At 49.0% G+C, this 16,447-nt stretch overlaps 1 protein-coding gene across 1 annotated transcript in view; it reads right to left on the reverse strand.

Annotated features, from left to right (window-relative positions):
• The window catches only part of LOC122370902 (serine/threonine-protein kinase/endoribonuclease IRE1-like), a 134,472-nt gene that overhangs the window by 77,587 nt on the left and 40,438 nt on the right, over positions 1-16,447 (reverse strand). The window contains exon 6 of the mRNA XM_043346853.1: positions 13,797-13,918. Within this exon, the coding sequence (XP_043202788.1) occupies positions 13,797-13,918 (122 nt within the window). The remainder of the gene's footprint in view (positions 1-13,796; positions 13,919-16,447) is intronic.

The following is a 16,447-nucleotide window of genomic DNA, read 5'->3' on the forward strand; positions in this document are numbered from 1 at the left end:
GGTCGGGTGGGCTACCATTTATATCTTTTTCTTTTTAGTTAAAAAAAATATTAATAGTGTCAGGACTGTGACGAAAAATAAGTGGCCTAAACCCGATGAGAAAACAGGATTTGGGGGTACCCTAGGTTTGGCTCCTGCATGAGTTGCCCCCCCCCCCAAAACGCAAGCCTGGATCCGCCAGTGCCCGGAATTAGCCTCTGTTTTGTCTGACCATGATTGCGTGTAAGACACCGCTCCAACTGGGTTCAACCCAGCCCAACCGATTCGGCTCCCCCTTTTTTAACCCGCGCCCGGCTGGGGGTCCTGGATTTCCACGCCCTGCTGGGGGGGGGGTGTTTGAACACCCCCCCTTCTAACTCGGCTCCTGGGCCACGTAGCGATACACGGAAGGCGGCGTTCGAAAGAGCGTCAAAAATAATGAGGAAATCACTTCGGTCAATTTTTTGGTCAGGTCAAAGGTCAGGTCACCAGAGGTCATTGAAGGCAAAATTTCGCCGATTTCCAGGTCGAATGTCGACAATTTCCAAGAAGCCAACGCATAACTCGGGAACCAATAGAGCTACAGCGCCGCGGAAAAGCGCATTCGATAGCCATATTAACGCCCTTTCTGAGTAACTCTCTCAGATTTGGCCTAACGTCAACGGTTTTGCCTGCAGGGGGCAAAAACTGCAAAAATAACCGATTTTTTTGGAAACAGTTTTTCTGCAATAACTTTTGACCCAAGCCTTGTACGAGCTTACTTTTACCGGCATCGTGTTCCTCTCGTCAAGACGCATCGAATGAACTATAATTTGACCTTGAAAGGTCAACTTGCAAATTTGACCTTAGGTCAAGGTCATGACCTGACCGGAAAGGGTCATGATGCATATCAGTCGATCCGTATCGTCGAGCTGAACACATCTAAGGCGTTTTCATCGCTCTAGCATGTCTCTCTCAAAAGTTATTTGCGAAAAACTGTCAGATACCATTCGTGACCTAAGATGACCTCAGGGCATAAATAGGGGTCACGGACACCATTTTCATGTTCAGTGTGTCTAAACCACTTGTAATTCAGTGTTTGGGAGTGTTTATAATGTCTTTCGTCCAAAAGAGGCGCATTTCAATTTTCTCCCATTGACCTATAATGGGGAGGTCGCAAAATTGACCTGACCTTAGGTCATCGATATCAAAATTCTGAGATATACATTTTGTACTTGCTATTGCTCTTATCAATCGCTGAAAGTTTCAAAGCGATCGGTCACTCGGTGTAGCTATGACAGACATTGAAACTTTTTATGAGGTGAGGTCACTTCAAGTGGCCTGGTGACCTGACCTTGAATGACCTTGGTCTGAAATTTTCACAACATGTGTAGAATTGATGTAGGATAAGGTGTACTAAAAACGGGGAGCGCCGCCGTTTTTGAGATATTTGCGAAAAACCACAAGGGGGGGGGGGTGTTCAAACACCCCACCCAGCAGGGCGCGGGTTAAAAAAACTGAGTGGAAACAATCAGAGCCGGCAGGTCATTGACCTTTGACAACGAAGGCCGACACAAGGCACCGCTCGCCAAGGGGATTCGCCAGTACCTAAATACAATTAATTTGTTTTTGCAATATCTCTGAAATTAGCTGAAACTTGGACTGTCGGTGGTAGTGTAGTGAAGGGTTGGGTAGGGTAGGGTAGGGTAGGGTAGGGGTAGGGTTAGGGTAGGGTAGGGGTAGGGTAGGGTAGGTTAGGGTAGTGTAAGGGTAGGGTAGGGTAGGGTAGGGAAGGGTAGGGTAGGGTAGGGTAGGGTAGGGTAGGGGTATGGTAGGGTAGGCTAGGGTAGTGTAAGGGTAGGGTAGGGTAAGGGCGGCGATTGGTGGTTCTGGTGTGGGCGGCAGCGATGGCCCCAGTGGACCTGTGGTAGTGATGGCCGGGGAGGCGGCGGGTTGTCTCACCTCACACCGCTTCTTCTGTCTGCATCCCTGGCACCACAGGTTCTTCTGCTGGGGACCAAAGTGCGCCCGACGGGTCTTGCCTCTTGGTGTGCCGCCCTCAACGTTGCCGTCTCTTGGAGGCCGTGTCTTCCTGCCGCCGCCGCCCTCCGGTGGCCGGGCTGTCGGTCGGGGCCCCCGGCGCCCCTCCCGCCGCCGCAGTCACATCGGGGGGACGGCGGCTGTCGCCTGCGATGGTCCGATGGTCCGTGTCCGGGTCCGGCGAAGGTCGCACCCCCTGTGGCTTCTGCACCCCCGGCACCACTGTGTGCGGTCCAGCATTGTGGTCCGGCATGCTCGAGGGAGCGTGGCTCTGGGGGGCGAGCTCATCTTCTCTTGGGGTTCCCCGTCCCAGAGGGCCTCTCAGGTCGGCCTGTGTGGGAAGGGGGGCCCGCCCCCCGTCCAGCGTTTTGTAGGCTCCTCGTTGTTGTAGTTGTAGTGCTGGCCTCTGCTCCCTCGAGCGTCTCCGCCGGTGCCTGTGGTGGTGGTTGCAGAGATGACGGCGCCGGGGGTGTTCCTGCCCCAGGGGGAGGGTCCGGAACCGGGGTCCAGTCTGCGCGCGCGGCGATGTTATAGCCGGGGAAGGTAGGCGCCTCCTGGCCCGCGCTGAGCTTGGTTTCCTGCAGGAGAACCAGGTGCGGGCGCTCAGAGGCTAGCCTCGCTCTGAGCTCGGTGAGCCGGGGCCAGATTCCGTTGCAGTTCAACTGCATGATCCTGAGGTCCCCCGGCCCACCATCCCGCCCGGTCTCCGGCAGGTCGCGCTGAGCTGTCTGTCGGCGTCACAGTTGGCCGGTTGACCTCGACCCGGCCGGTCGTGCGGGGCGGCGGCGCGCGCGCGTGACCGGCTGCCAGTGTGGTGAGCGAGCCTGGCCGGCTATCAGTGTTTCCGTGTTGGTTTTGCGAGTGCTACGCGCCGCACACCAATCATGACCAAGAAACGTAAGACGCTGTCACCGCCCCAGGAAGGACAGAGTGATATTTGTGCAGATTTGAAGAGGTTTATTGTGGAGGAAAATGAGAAGTGCGTCAAACAGATCGTGGACTCAAACAACAGGCGGTTAGCGGCGATAGAGGAGTCCTTAAACTTTGCGATGGACTCTCTCACGTCAGTGTCTGAGCGACAGCGCGCAGCGGAGTCAGACATTATACAACTGCAGAGGGAGACAGCTGACCTGCGGAGGCGCCTGCAGCAGATAGAAGTCGGCGAGGATAGACAGCAGCAGGACAAGCGACTCACCTGCTTGATCTTCTCCGGGCCGGCGCTGCAGCGCCTGACGAGCCGAGAGGACGCCGCGCGCCTCATCAAGTCGCTGGTGCAGCAGTACCTGCAGCGCTCCCTGGATGGCTCCCAGGTGAAGGCGATGGTTCGCCTGAAGAACGGTAAAATACTTACCGAGTTCACCACAGCCACGCCGGGATCTGATCGTGACTTCTTGTTCCGAGCTAAGTCCCGGCTACGCGGTTCAGGACTGTATATAGCCGAGTCACTCACACCCCGTCGGCAAGCTATGTTTGTGGAGCTACTGCAGCTCAAGAGGGAGGGTGTCATCTTCTCCGTCTTTACCCGGTCCGGTGATGTGTTCGCGTGTCGGGAGCGTGACTCGGCCCCAATCCGGGTCGATGACCTGGAGGCGGTGCGCCGGCTGGCCGGTGACCGCGCGCCCGACCACCGCGCGCAGGGGCGCGCCCAGGCGCGAGGCTCGGGAGGACAGCAGACATCGACTCGGAGTGCGGAGGAGAGGGGGCTCTACGGAGGACAGAGGAGGGAGGAGGCAGTCTTCAGTCCTCGGGGCAGGATGGAGATGGACACGCGCAGCACTGGTGACGCCGCGGACCCAAGCCGGCACGGCTCCTACTCTGGACCGGATCGCCCTAGCGGGGCGGCGAGCTCGGTCTCCCGCGACGCTGGCGGAGAGCGGGTATCGCTCCTGGACTGCGCTCGCGAGTCGCCAGTCCAGCTGGTGCAGTTGCAATCCAGTTCCCCACCAATCGAAGAGGGAGTATCTGAGGCTGACGTCGAAGGCGGCGGCGTCCCGGTCGTGCCCCGTGCGGGGCTCGGCGCCAGAGTCCGGTCAGCGTCGGTAGGTGCTCGACCGGTCGTGTCTACCTCCCCCGGTGTTGGCGACCTAGCGGCGCTCGTGTCGGTGACCGTTCCGAGCCAGGCGGCTGCGGCGGCCGGCCGGAGAGACGTGGTAAGCGAGCAGAGAGACTCTCTACTGCCCGGTGGACAGCGGAGTCAGCTGACCGAGCGGCTGAGGGGGGCGGGGGCTGGGGCGGTGGGGCCGTCGGGGCGTGGGAGGGGCGGGACGAGGACTCCGTCTGGCACGTCCAGGCCGGGAGCAGGGGGCGGGGATGGGAAGTTTAGAGATATTAGACAGTACTTCTAGGGTGTAATGTGTTCTGATTTGATGTGTATCAAGTCCGAAGCGTTTCCGTTTCCTTTTGTGGAGTGGAGTTGCTCAATGGCACATTGCCATTGGCCTTCGTATGCAGATGTTTTGTCGATTGAACATCCAAGAGTAGATAGCGCCGTGTCCCATGTGGACGTGTTTAGCATTGTATTCATACTGGAGGTCGGCTTCTGGACGATGTATCTGAGGTGCCGTTTCGCCATGTTTCTTACGTTCTGTTCATGTGCCCATAGACAGAGTGGTGTCCCAGGACCTGAGCGCCGGAGGAGTTGCTGCGTTGTCCGTGGCTGCGGCGGCGGGTTCGGCGCGGCGCGCGGCGGTGGCGACTTCCGAGGCGTGCCCGCGGGCCCTGGTGTCGGAGACTGCGGCCTCTGGATCGACGGTGAGGTTGGTGACACTCTGTGTCATTCCTCTCGTGGCCTGGGCTGGTCGCTGCCGCCCCCGCCGGCGACTTCGGCGTCGGCGGTGTCTATCGCGCACTCCTCTCCAATAATCCTATATTCCGACTCACATAACTACCTACTGTCCTACCCACTAGCAAATAAGTACAAACTACACCACGTACCCACTCATTCCCAGCGACATAGAAACTATGGCTGAGCTAAAATTTATGACATATAATTGTAGAGGGCTAGGGAGTCGAGAGAAAAGGAGAGATGTTGTTAACTTTCTTAAAAAGCTCGATTTTGATATTTATCTGCTCCAAGACACGCACCTTACCGAAAGAACTGTACAATATTTCAACACTATATGGAACGGAAAATGTTATCACTCTTTTGGAACTTACAATAGTAGAGGAGTGTCAATATTATTCAAACCAAGAGTACAGCACAATGTGATTCATGAGGAACATAGTCCTGATGGAAATTTTCTAACTCTTACCTGCACTATATTTTTAAACACATACACTATTACGACAGTATATGGACCTAATGACGATTGTCCAGCTTTTTTCGACAGATTGCAAGGCAAATTTGAGACGATACCTAACGAAAATATGATCATCGCCGGAGACTTTAATTTCGTAGCAGATCATTCACATGATTCAAACTATAATCGACAAAATAACCCAGGAGCAAAGAGAGCGTTTTCTGAAATTATAGAACGGTACAATTTGATCGATACTTGGAGAGAATTGCATCCTAATGGCGATGGTTACACTTGGACAAGATCAAATCCGGTCAAATTCGGTCGGCTTGATCGAATATATATTTCAGATCACCTTATTACTCACATAATATCAAGTAAAGTATGTCCTGGATACCGTTCAGACCATAATATGGTAACTCTCAGTATCAAAGAGCCACAGTTGAAAAGAGGCCCTGGGCTATGGAAGTTTAATTCGGCATTACTGGAGGACACTGCTTACAAAGAACTTGTTACAGAGATCACAATTAATACAGTAAGGCAATACGCAATTCCTATTTATGACGAGGAATTTATTTCAAATCCAAGTAATTTCAAACATATCCAGATGACTATCAGTTCTAGTTTATTTTACGAAACATTACTGATGATGATCAGAGGAGAAACGGTGCGGTTCTCAAAGCAAAAAGCAAAAACAAAGAGAGAAAAAGAAAATAAGTTGTTAACGGAAATAAACAACCTAAATGACATATTTAACAGAAGCAAAACACAAGAGGATTTAAAGCGATTAGACGATGCTAAACGAAAACTAGAAGAGATGAGAAAGCCCCAAATACAAGGTTTAAAAAAAAAAAGAGCTGTCTGTCGGCGCCGGCTCCCCCGGCGTGCCGCGCGCGCTGAGGCATCGGCTTCCCCCCGGCCGGTGGGGCCGGGGTTCAGCTCGATGTCGCCGGCTCGGAGTCGTATGAGGGCGAGGTACGCCGGTCTACCTCGCCCCCCGGCCGAAAACCCTGGCTCCGGCTCGGCTGCTGATGACGTCCTTGTTGTTGTGGCGGCTTGAGTTTTTGAGTCGAGTCCGCGTATTGGAGGCACTTGGCCCCCTCTCTCGAGGGTCCACCGACCCCACGGGCAGGGGGCCTCCATGTCGGCATGGTCCGTGCTCCCACCCCACCTCACTCCCCAGCCCTCGCCTGCCGCCGCGCCGCGCCGACCCGAGCCATGCCTCCGGGTTCGGCCCTCACCGCTGCGCTGACGTCACAGGTGGCCCACATCACCTTCCAGCCACCGACCCAGACCGGTGGCATACGGGTGGGTAGGCTGTGCCGCTTGACAAGTAAGTGAAGCGGCACAGTCTACCAGTACCAGGCGGCTGCTGCCAATGCTGAGCCATATGAACCCGGTGGATAAAGAGTTGTAGAACATCAATCTGCACCCGAGTGTACCAACCAAATGTTTGAAATATAGATGACCACAACATAAAAACATAGAAATCTTGATAAAAACTACAGATTCGGCCATGTCCGCTTGCTGGAATCTTCCACATCATCTCCAAACACAAAGGTTATCAAGGATTTCGAAACAGATGCGCCATAACAGAGACTTTAACCCGGCAGTTGCTGGGGTATTTCGCCACCCACCGTTTGCTGGGGGGGGGGGGGCGTTAAACGCCCCCAGCCGATAACTCGAGAACCAATAGGCGCAGCGAAACGCACGAAGCGGCAAATAAAAGAGCGCGACGAGACGCTTCAGATGAGTACTTTAAAGTTTAATTTAAAGTCTTTAAAGTCGAAAACTCAGAAATCATGACGTCACTAAAACCTCGTTATCTCAAAAATTTTCCGATCGATTTTTTTGGAACTTTGTCACAATAAACTTCAATCTATTCCCTACAGGTACCAAAAATTTGGCGCCGTTTTTATGCTATGGCCCGGCGAAAAAGGTGGGGGGCGTTTAACGCCCCCCCCCCAGCAACTCGCGGGTTAAACCAGCTGATTAAGTTGCTGCAAAAAAAAGATTTTGGATTGCTACATGATGCCTCGTGAATGATTTTATTGATGTAAATGACCCAACACGATATTGAATTCTAATGAAATCAATGCTGTGAGTGTTATTCACTACGAGAAAATTGATTTCCCTTCAATAATTCAAACGAAAAGGGCATATAAATAAATATTACGTCATCATCTTACATCCTTTCATTAGGGAAGAGAGGATCTTAAAAGTCAATCCTTGGTTCTTCTATTATTTTGCGCCACTTTGTATTCATTTTGTCTGCATAATGTGTTTTCTTGTAAAGATAAGAAAAATGCCGGTTAAATGAATTTCCATATCATTTTTGGGACGAAATTCAGGCTCAGGGCTACCTAATACCTGCCTTGTCAGCTAGACTTTCAGTGTCAAATTCTTTGTAGAATATCTCAGACCACATCTCAAGACTCAAGGCCAGTTTCCAAGCAGTGTTGATTTGTTTTGTGGTATTTTGATTCTGCCTTTTCTCCTAGGGAATGCTGTCATAAACATACCTATTACCAACCATTAGACTTACTAATTGATCGTGCTTTTGCAACATGAATGAGTATTCTTCCTTACATAGACCACAGTAGATACTTGACAATTCTAATTAACCAAATCTGTGAAATGCTGAGGTCCATGTGTTACCCCTACACTTAGCAATGTAACTTCTACCACAAAATGTATTTTGCAGTGGCTAAGAATTGACTGAACTTGGACTGAAATGCCATTTCCCATTACTTTCCATCATAATTTACCAAATAACTTAATTTTTGGGTAAAGTAATAGCAAATATAATTTCGGTCAAATTTCGGTCAAATTTTGGCTTGGGATTTTATCGGTCGGTATGCGGTCGGAAATTTTTCCCAAATTTCGGTTTCGGTCGGTATCGGTCAGACATTTTTGGGAAAATGACACCACTATCAGTCATTGACCTTCCAGGTCAGGTCAAACAAAAAAATGTTGCTGTTCTGGGTCACCGCTGGTTATCAAGTGCGCTGCTTATCATAATCCGATGACGATGCCGTTCTCTGGTGCCAAGCCAGCTAGAACCTCTTTGTCACACTACCCGACCAGGTTTTTGCTGCTGAGGTCATTTCAGGTCAAGCTAGGTCAACGTCAATTATATGTGTTTTTATGTCTGTGTGGTGTGTATACTGATGTGTGCACCAATTGTTTATGCATCCATATTACATGAAAATCATGATCTGAGAAGCTTTTACCAAAAATGCAGTCAAAAAAATTCATGAAAATTAAATTATGCTTGCCTTAAACGCAATTATTTTAGATGACCTAGGTTGACCTTGACCCTGACCTTGACACCTGTACGTCGTCGAACAACATGTTCCATGATAGGTGGGAGGTAAGACTGGCAAAAAAGGCCGAAATCAAGCTGTCAAAAACTCACAAGGCCCATAGCCAACCGCAAGATGTTGATAACACTGATCAACAGCCAAAAATGTACAGAGAGGTGAGCATTCGTTCCTACCTAATTCGAGCCCGCTGATTCCAAATCTGGTCACCGTTTTGCCCCATCGGGCTCAGTTTTTTGTCTGGCACATACTGATGCCTTAACCCGCGCCCTGTGGGGGGGGGGGGCTATTTTTTGCCCCCCCCTCTAGACTTTTTGATATATCTCCAGAACCGCTGCGCTGATCGTCACCAAACTTTCAGTACCCTCCCGGACATCAATTTTACACATTGTGACCAAAAATTTTTCCAAAGGCTATGATAGGTTGGCCGGAAATGACGTCAGAGTGACGTCATGTTCTGCCGTTTTCGACCTAAAAAAGGGTTTCGCGGGAAGAGCTGTCAGGCCTATAGCTTTGCAAATACAGAAAAATGATAAAGACATAAAAGCTGTAGAATCAACAGGGCTACAAAACTGCTATCTCGGATTTTTGAAAATTTTGGATTTTGACACCCAAAAATCAAAAAATAATTTTTTTGCATATAATAATCAGAAAATCCAAAAAGTTTTTTGAATTTCGCAAAAACCGGAATATATGTGATAGTCCATACCGCCTTCCATCCACATACCAAATTTGAGATCGATACCTCTTTTTTTGGCGAAGTTATAGCGAAAAAGCTGTTCAAAATTGATGACGTCAAATTTTCAAACTCAATTTTTAGCAATTCTAGACCCCGTAGCGCAAAAAAAAGACCACCATTAGACTCCCCGTGACGAGCTGCATCGAATCAATACCCATTTTATGCAAAACTATCAACTTTAAAATTTGACCTTTTTTGGCCTGACCTTGACCTGACCTTGACCTGAACTTCACCAGAAAGTGACCTAAGCCGTACCTGATAGTCTTATAACCAATACCATTGAGTTGGAAATGAAAAATTGGCCATAAAACATGCATCACACAACCTTAGTAAAGTTGGGCTCATGTGACCTGACCTGTGACCCTTGGTGACCTGACCTGTGACCTGACCTGGTATTGTCAGTGACCTCTAATAGTAATATATCTACTAGGCAACTGACGCCCTATCGCTGATTCTCGACAAAATGCGTTTTCCTCGGTGTTATAGCGCATTCCCTAGAAGACCCGTGAACGGTGAAACATTTCATCTTTGACCTGACCTGTGACGTCATCGGTGACCCCGAGGTCAATGAAATTTGGTTTTCCTCGACAAATTTGACAGGCCTTTCGAACGCCGTTTGAATTTTGCGGATCCGTCCAGTAGTTTCGGAGATACGAGGGGGGGCAAAAAATAGCCCCCCCCCACCAGGTCGCGTTATAAACAGACCCCACCAGGGCGCGGGTTAAATTCCCACTTTTTATGCATTGTTGTTGGCCTATTGTAGATATCCTTAGATCTTGATTATCTATCTTTTTAATCCATATTTACCACAGCCAGGCAACACAGATGAGCACAAAACTATTGAATTTGTTGGAACAGAAATGTATATCACACATCACAGCGCAATGTAGGTAATCACATATTGTACAATCACGGCAAAGTGCAATCAACCAACGGTATGGTCATCCATCTGTGCTACCTCTCGACCACACAGGCAAGATTTTTGGTCATTTCAAACACTTTGGCATCTTCCTTTCGCTCAGCAACTCTTCTTGTTAGAATCGCTTCTGATTCTTGCTTTGTCTCCTCCCCTGCTGACGTTCCTCTCTCTGCAGTGTCCAGCAGTAATCACCCATCATATTGGGACCAGACTTGCCCTGATATCTGCTCTCCATCACGGCGATGTCCTGATGGAACCTTTCCCCATGCTCGTCACTGACATCTCCAAGATTTTCCATTTTCCGGCAGTAAAAGAACATTACAAATATCAAGATAGTTCATATGCATTCTCAGTGTCGTGTCGACGGTGACGTGCGGACGGCTCACCGGGTCTCCATATTTGTGTTTAAAGGGTGATGTAAATCTGCCGTGTCTTACCCCAAGTGTGCTGTATAGCATCGATTAACATTTAAGAAATTAACAGCCATAAGATATCACCAATATTTTGATTGTCGAAAGTAAATTGGATCACTAGCCATGTAATATAAAGACAGAATAACAAGCTGAGTACATGCACCTAAGAAAAGGACGCAGTAATGCCAAAACCTAGCACGATAGTCGATACCCCATTTCTAGTGCCAGATTTGTATTTTGCATCCTAAATTACTAGGTGCGTTCAATAACTAAGTTCCGGAGAGCAATTACATAAAATTCACGCGGTCTACGCACGTGATTTTTTCAGGGACTAGAATTCAGACCTTTATGTCGAAGTGACCGCATTTTCAGCTTCTTATTCCATTTCTGTGACGATATGGAGCAGATCAAATAACACCATTTTTTTTACTGCTCTAGAAATGGCATCGGCCACCCGAGAGGATCAACGTTCAGTGATACGATTCCTAGCTATCCAGGGCTAGCCGGCGGCTAACATCCACGCCAACTTCGTGAATGTGTACGGGAGCCATGCTCTTAGTGATTCCGCAGTTCGGAAGCGGAAGAAAAAGTTTGGGGAGGGGAGGGAGAGCGTGCGCGACCTGGCACGTGCAGGCAGGCTGAGGACGATGGTCACAGCCACTGACGTCGCCAAAGTGGAGGATATGGTGATGGCCAACAGAAATATTACTGTCCAGGCGATAACAGAAACCCTAAACATAAGCCTACGCCAGAATCATTAGAGACCATCTCCTGCCAGTAATCGCCAGTTGCCGCCCCGAGAAGGCCCGTGGTCGGTTCATCCTGGCACCAGGATTACGCGCCTCCTCACCGTGCCCTCGTGGCGAGGGATGCCTTGCAGGCAGAGGGCATCGAGGTGCTCTAACACCGTTCCTACTCTCCAGACGTTGCACGCAGTGACTATTGGCTGTTCTCAGACATGAATAAAAATCTCCGGGGCCGGAGGTTCGGCTCGCGGTCTGCACTCGGGTCTGCTATTTACCAGTATGGCGAAAAGACCCCCACTCAAAGCTTCCGTGCGGCCGTCCGGGACCTGGCCAAGCGATGGGAACGATGCGTTCGCCTGCAGGGCGAGTTCGTCGAGCCGTGAGCCATGTTTGGTTGAGATGTGCCAAAAAATAAACGAGTTATATCAAAACGGAACTTACTTATTGAACATACTGGTACCCCAGACACAGAGCTTTTTCATTCGGAGTCACCGGCAATGTCATATAAAGGAAGAGTGAAATGTTGAAAATAGCCATTCAGAGCAGATACACAGACATACTGGATCTCAAAAACCTAGCCTTATACGCCATTTCTGATGCCAGATTCGCGTTCAGCGTCACAAATTACCACAGAAATGGGTATTCTGCTTTCTGTACTATGACAAAAGTCAAATTTTGTTGTTCAGTGTAATTGGTCATTTGGGTCATGACATGACCTGAAAAACAAGGTGATATCTCCGAAGAAACCAAAAACCACAGAAACTTGAAATTTTCAGTGGACATCAGGAAAGGATGGAGGAGCAGCTATACGAAACATCAGCCTTATAGCTCTAAAAATGTTGAGTGCAGAGCAGAAAAACTACCTGGGGTGTGTGTGGCAACCATCCCCCCCCCCCCCCAATGTGCGGGCGAGGGTTAACCCGCGCACCGACGGGGGTCTGCGCCAACTTAGTACCGACGGGGGGGGCGGATGACCGCCCCCCCCTGAGATCTCGAGAACGAAGCAAGATAGCGACAAGCGGTAAACGGCATCGGATACGCACGGACAAGGTCTACAATTTTTACTAAGGTCATTTTCAGGTCAGATCAAAGATGACGTCACAGGGGTCGAAAAAGTCAAAATGGCGGCGCTAGATATGGAGAGGGTTTTTCTCGGATAACTTTCGAAGTAGTCAAGATAGGAACAAACTAAGGTTATCATCATGATCCTCTCGTCAATCCCCATCGAATGATATATATGTTGACCTCGAAAGGTCAAGGTCAAAGGTTGACCTCAGGTCACGTGACCTCGAGGTCATCATGTATATCATTCGATGCGTCTTGACGAGCTGAACACAATGAGACCATCCGCGCGGCTGTATCTTGTTCCTGTAAGGAGTTATTGGCAAAAAACCTTTGGTGACCTTTGATGACGTCACATGACCTTACAGCTGCCCAACAGCAAAACAGACCTCAAGGTAGTGAAGGTTGATCGTATGTGAAGTCATGTATGGTATATGGGACCATTCCGACCCGTTTTAGTGGTAAAAACAGGGAGATGATTTTTCCCCCATTGACTTATAATGGGGAGGTCGCGAAATTGACCTGACCTTAGGTCACCGACATCAAAATTCCGAGATAAACAAATTGTAGCTACTAATGACCTAATAACATCCTGCGACTTTCAAAGGCCTCCGACATCTACTGTAGCTCTGGCACGGTGACAAAGTTGCAAAAAAGTGACTTGAGGTTGGGTCATTCAAAGTGACCTGGTGACCTGACCTTAAAAGTTAGGAGGTTCAAACTTGCACACCATGTGTAAAATTGATGAGAGAATAGTCATACCAAATTTCGCGGCGCTACGCGCCGCGGTTTTCCCGCTATCCGCGAAAAACCTCAGGGGGGGGGGCGGGCGGATATCCGCCCCCCCCCCGTCGGTGCGCGGGTTAAATAGCAAGATATGTACTACGCAACTGACGACCTATCACTGATTTTCGATAAAATGCGTTTTACTCGATGTTATAGCGCATTCCCTAGAAGACCCGTGAATGGCAAAATATGTGATCTTTGACCTGACCTGTAACGTCATCGGTGACCCCGAGGTCAATGAAATTGGATTTTCCTCGACAAATTTGACAGGGCTTTGGAAGCCGTTCGAATTTTGCGGATCCGTCCAGTAGTTTCGGAGATACGGGGTGGGGCCAAAATCCCCCTCCCTCCACCGCGCGGAAGGTGGCCGGGAGGCCCCCGCCTGCCGGGTTAAGTAACTATTGACCTGATATGAACTAGGACCTATTTTTTCGGTAGTTATGTGAAATAGATGTCCGAAGAGGTACTGAAAGCGGCGAGTCGAAATTTACGGCCACTTTTGAGTTAGCTGTGAAAAAAACACGCGCCCCCCCCTCCCCCGAAGTAGTCTCGGGTTAACATTACAGTAACTTACCATGCGTTTGCATCTCGAATGTTCATCTTCATGTGCCGTGCAGTTTTGAAAAATGGATGTCTTCCTTTGGAGAGGACGTAGAAGAAGACCAAGCCGAGGGAAAACACGTCCGCCGCACCAGGCTGAAAAGCAAACATTCTAATAATTGGCTGGATGGATGAAACCCAGAAAAAAAGTTAGCCGTATTCCATGCACCCCATGATATTGGCCAAGGAATCCTCATATTATGCATTGACTAAGAATTGCCTCTCCAACCATGGTCATATTCATTTCTGGACAGGTAGTCGACATTAGACGCGAAAATAGCTACCACTGAAATCACAGGCTTCCTACGTTTACGTTGAATTCGTTCTCAAGCAATGACGAGAGTATAGCAGTGAGCCATGATTAACGGGTATTACACTGAGAGCGCGACCCCTGGTAACCCCTTAGTGACATTTTTTACCAGATGGGGATGGTCACCACCCTAGCAGAAACTAAACCTAAACCAGGGTCTTACCTACCATGGGGGTGGTGGTTATAGCAATCATGGCGTAACTAGCCCCCTAGTCACTACTTTCACCGGTATACCAGCCCCCTAGTCACCAAAAACTTTGACGTAATCCCCACCTGCCTAAGGCCCTTATATCTATTAGCGAGTACATCTAACACGACCGTTAACCCTCGCCCTGGCGGGGGGGGGGGTCGATGCGACCCCCCCCTAAGGCTTTTCGAAGATAGCATAAAAACGGCGGCGTGTAACAAATTAAAATTTTCGCAGTGGTTACTTCTTGATAAAAAGAGTTCAGTTCGGCACCTCACTGTATTTCTTGACTCGAGACAGACGAGAGATAGAGAGATAGAGAGAGTCCAGGAGAGAGACCGAGAGCGAGAGAGACTGGGTCACATAGCGAGTGACCGACGATTCACGACTGACCACCCGGCGGCGGCCGGCGCAGTCGACGACTCCGAGTAGGGGTCGCCTCGGTCGTCGGTCGTACAAGCTCTGACATATGGCCTACAGCATCTGACAATGTTACACGGCGCGCAGCGCCGCCAAATTTGGCACAGCCTATGGGGCAACCTTTTTACATACGACCTAAAAATTTCAGGTCCGGGTGACCTTGGGTCAGGTCACCAGGTCAGAAAAACCGGTACAAGGTCATGGTCAAATTTCAATTTTCTTTTTGCACCTGTCCAACTCACAGTTTTGGACTGATTTCCTTCAAACTTTCAGGATGTGCTAAGTTCACCGAGTTGTATAACATATAGTTCGGGTTTTTTTTTTGAGGTCACTGACCTGAGGTCAGTTATAGGTCATTACGTCGTAATGTTAAGCCTATGGGAAAATACTAAATTCGGAAAATACTGGAGATAACCGCTTCGTTCTATCACTTGTGTGCTTTGAAACCACTGTACTTAACCTTCGCCCCAGTGGGGGGGGGGGGCATATGTTACCACCCTGTCGCGTTTTTTGCGTGTGAATAAAAAACCGCGGCGCGTAGCGCCGCGCCGCTTGCGGTAGCTTTTGGTACATCAATTTTGGACATTGTGTGAAATTTTTGACCCCAGGTCATGTCAGGTCAGGTCACCAGGTCAAGTTAACTGACCAAGCCTAAAAAAAGTTTGCAATCATGTCCAGCCTGCAGTGTTTGTCAGAAAGGTTTTAAACTTGGTGCATTACCTACATGCTGTTATGGGCGCCTACAAATTTTATATCTCGGATTTTTTATATCTGTGACGTAGGGTCAGGTCAGTGGCGGGACTTTTCCATTACAAGTCAATGGAGAAAAATGAAAATGCCTCTAGATCCGTGTGTACGCATAGGAACAGTCCAAATATTTCAGAATCACAATGATTTAGTCCACTCGTGATGACCAAGGTGTCATTTTTGCTGATAGCCTCTAGAAAGGTCATCCGAGGTCATTTGAGGCTACAAACAGTTTTTTGCCAATAACTCGCGATTGGAAAGAGATAGAACGCTGGGGATGGTCTCATTGTGTTTGTCTTGTTGAACCACATCGACTGCTATGCAATATGACCTTTTCCGGTCAGGTCATGACTTTGACCTGAGGTCAAATTTTCAAGTTGACCGTTCAAGGTCAAATTATAGTTCATTCGACGCGTTTCGGCGAGGGGAATACGATTGTGGCAATAGAAATGTCTTGGCTTTTTGTAGTCGAAAGTTATTGTCGAAAAACACTTTTCGTAAAAACAGCTATTTTTGGTGTTTTTGCCCTCTGGAAGCTAAACCGTTGACCTGAGGTCAATATTGATAATGACCTTTTCAAAAGAAGAGTTCAAAAGCTATCGATTGCTTTTCCATGCGTTTTTCTAGCTACCATAGTTCCTGAGATAGCGGCATGTTTTCTGAAAAATATAATGACAATTGGCAAATTTTGACCTTTGATGACCTCTGGTGACCCCAATATTGCTGTAAGGTGAAAGATGACCGAAGTACTTTCAAACGTACGCATTGAGAGCTATCGACTGCTTTTTACCGCGTCTTTCTAGCCCTCTTAGTTTTTGAGTTAGAGGTGGGTGGTAACATATGCCCCCCCCCCACTAGGGCGAAGTTGGCTGAGACCGCCACTGGAGCGCGGGTTAACAGCAGGTCACTTGGTGCTTCTTTGTTTGGTGAACTTATCCATGGGTCAGGTCAAATGAGGTCA

This window comes from Amphibalanus amphitrite, unplaced genomic scaffold (genome assembly GCF_019059575.1).
Source record: "Amphibalanus amphitrite isolate SeventyFive unplaced genomic scaffold, NRLGWU_Aamphi_draft 001183F_arrow, whole genome shotgun sequence".
NCBI classification, from domain to species: Eukaryota; Metazoa; Arthropoda; class Thecostraca; order Balanomorpha; family Balanidae; genus Amphibalanus; species Amphibalanus amphitrite.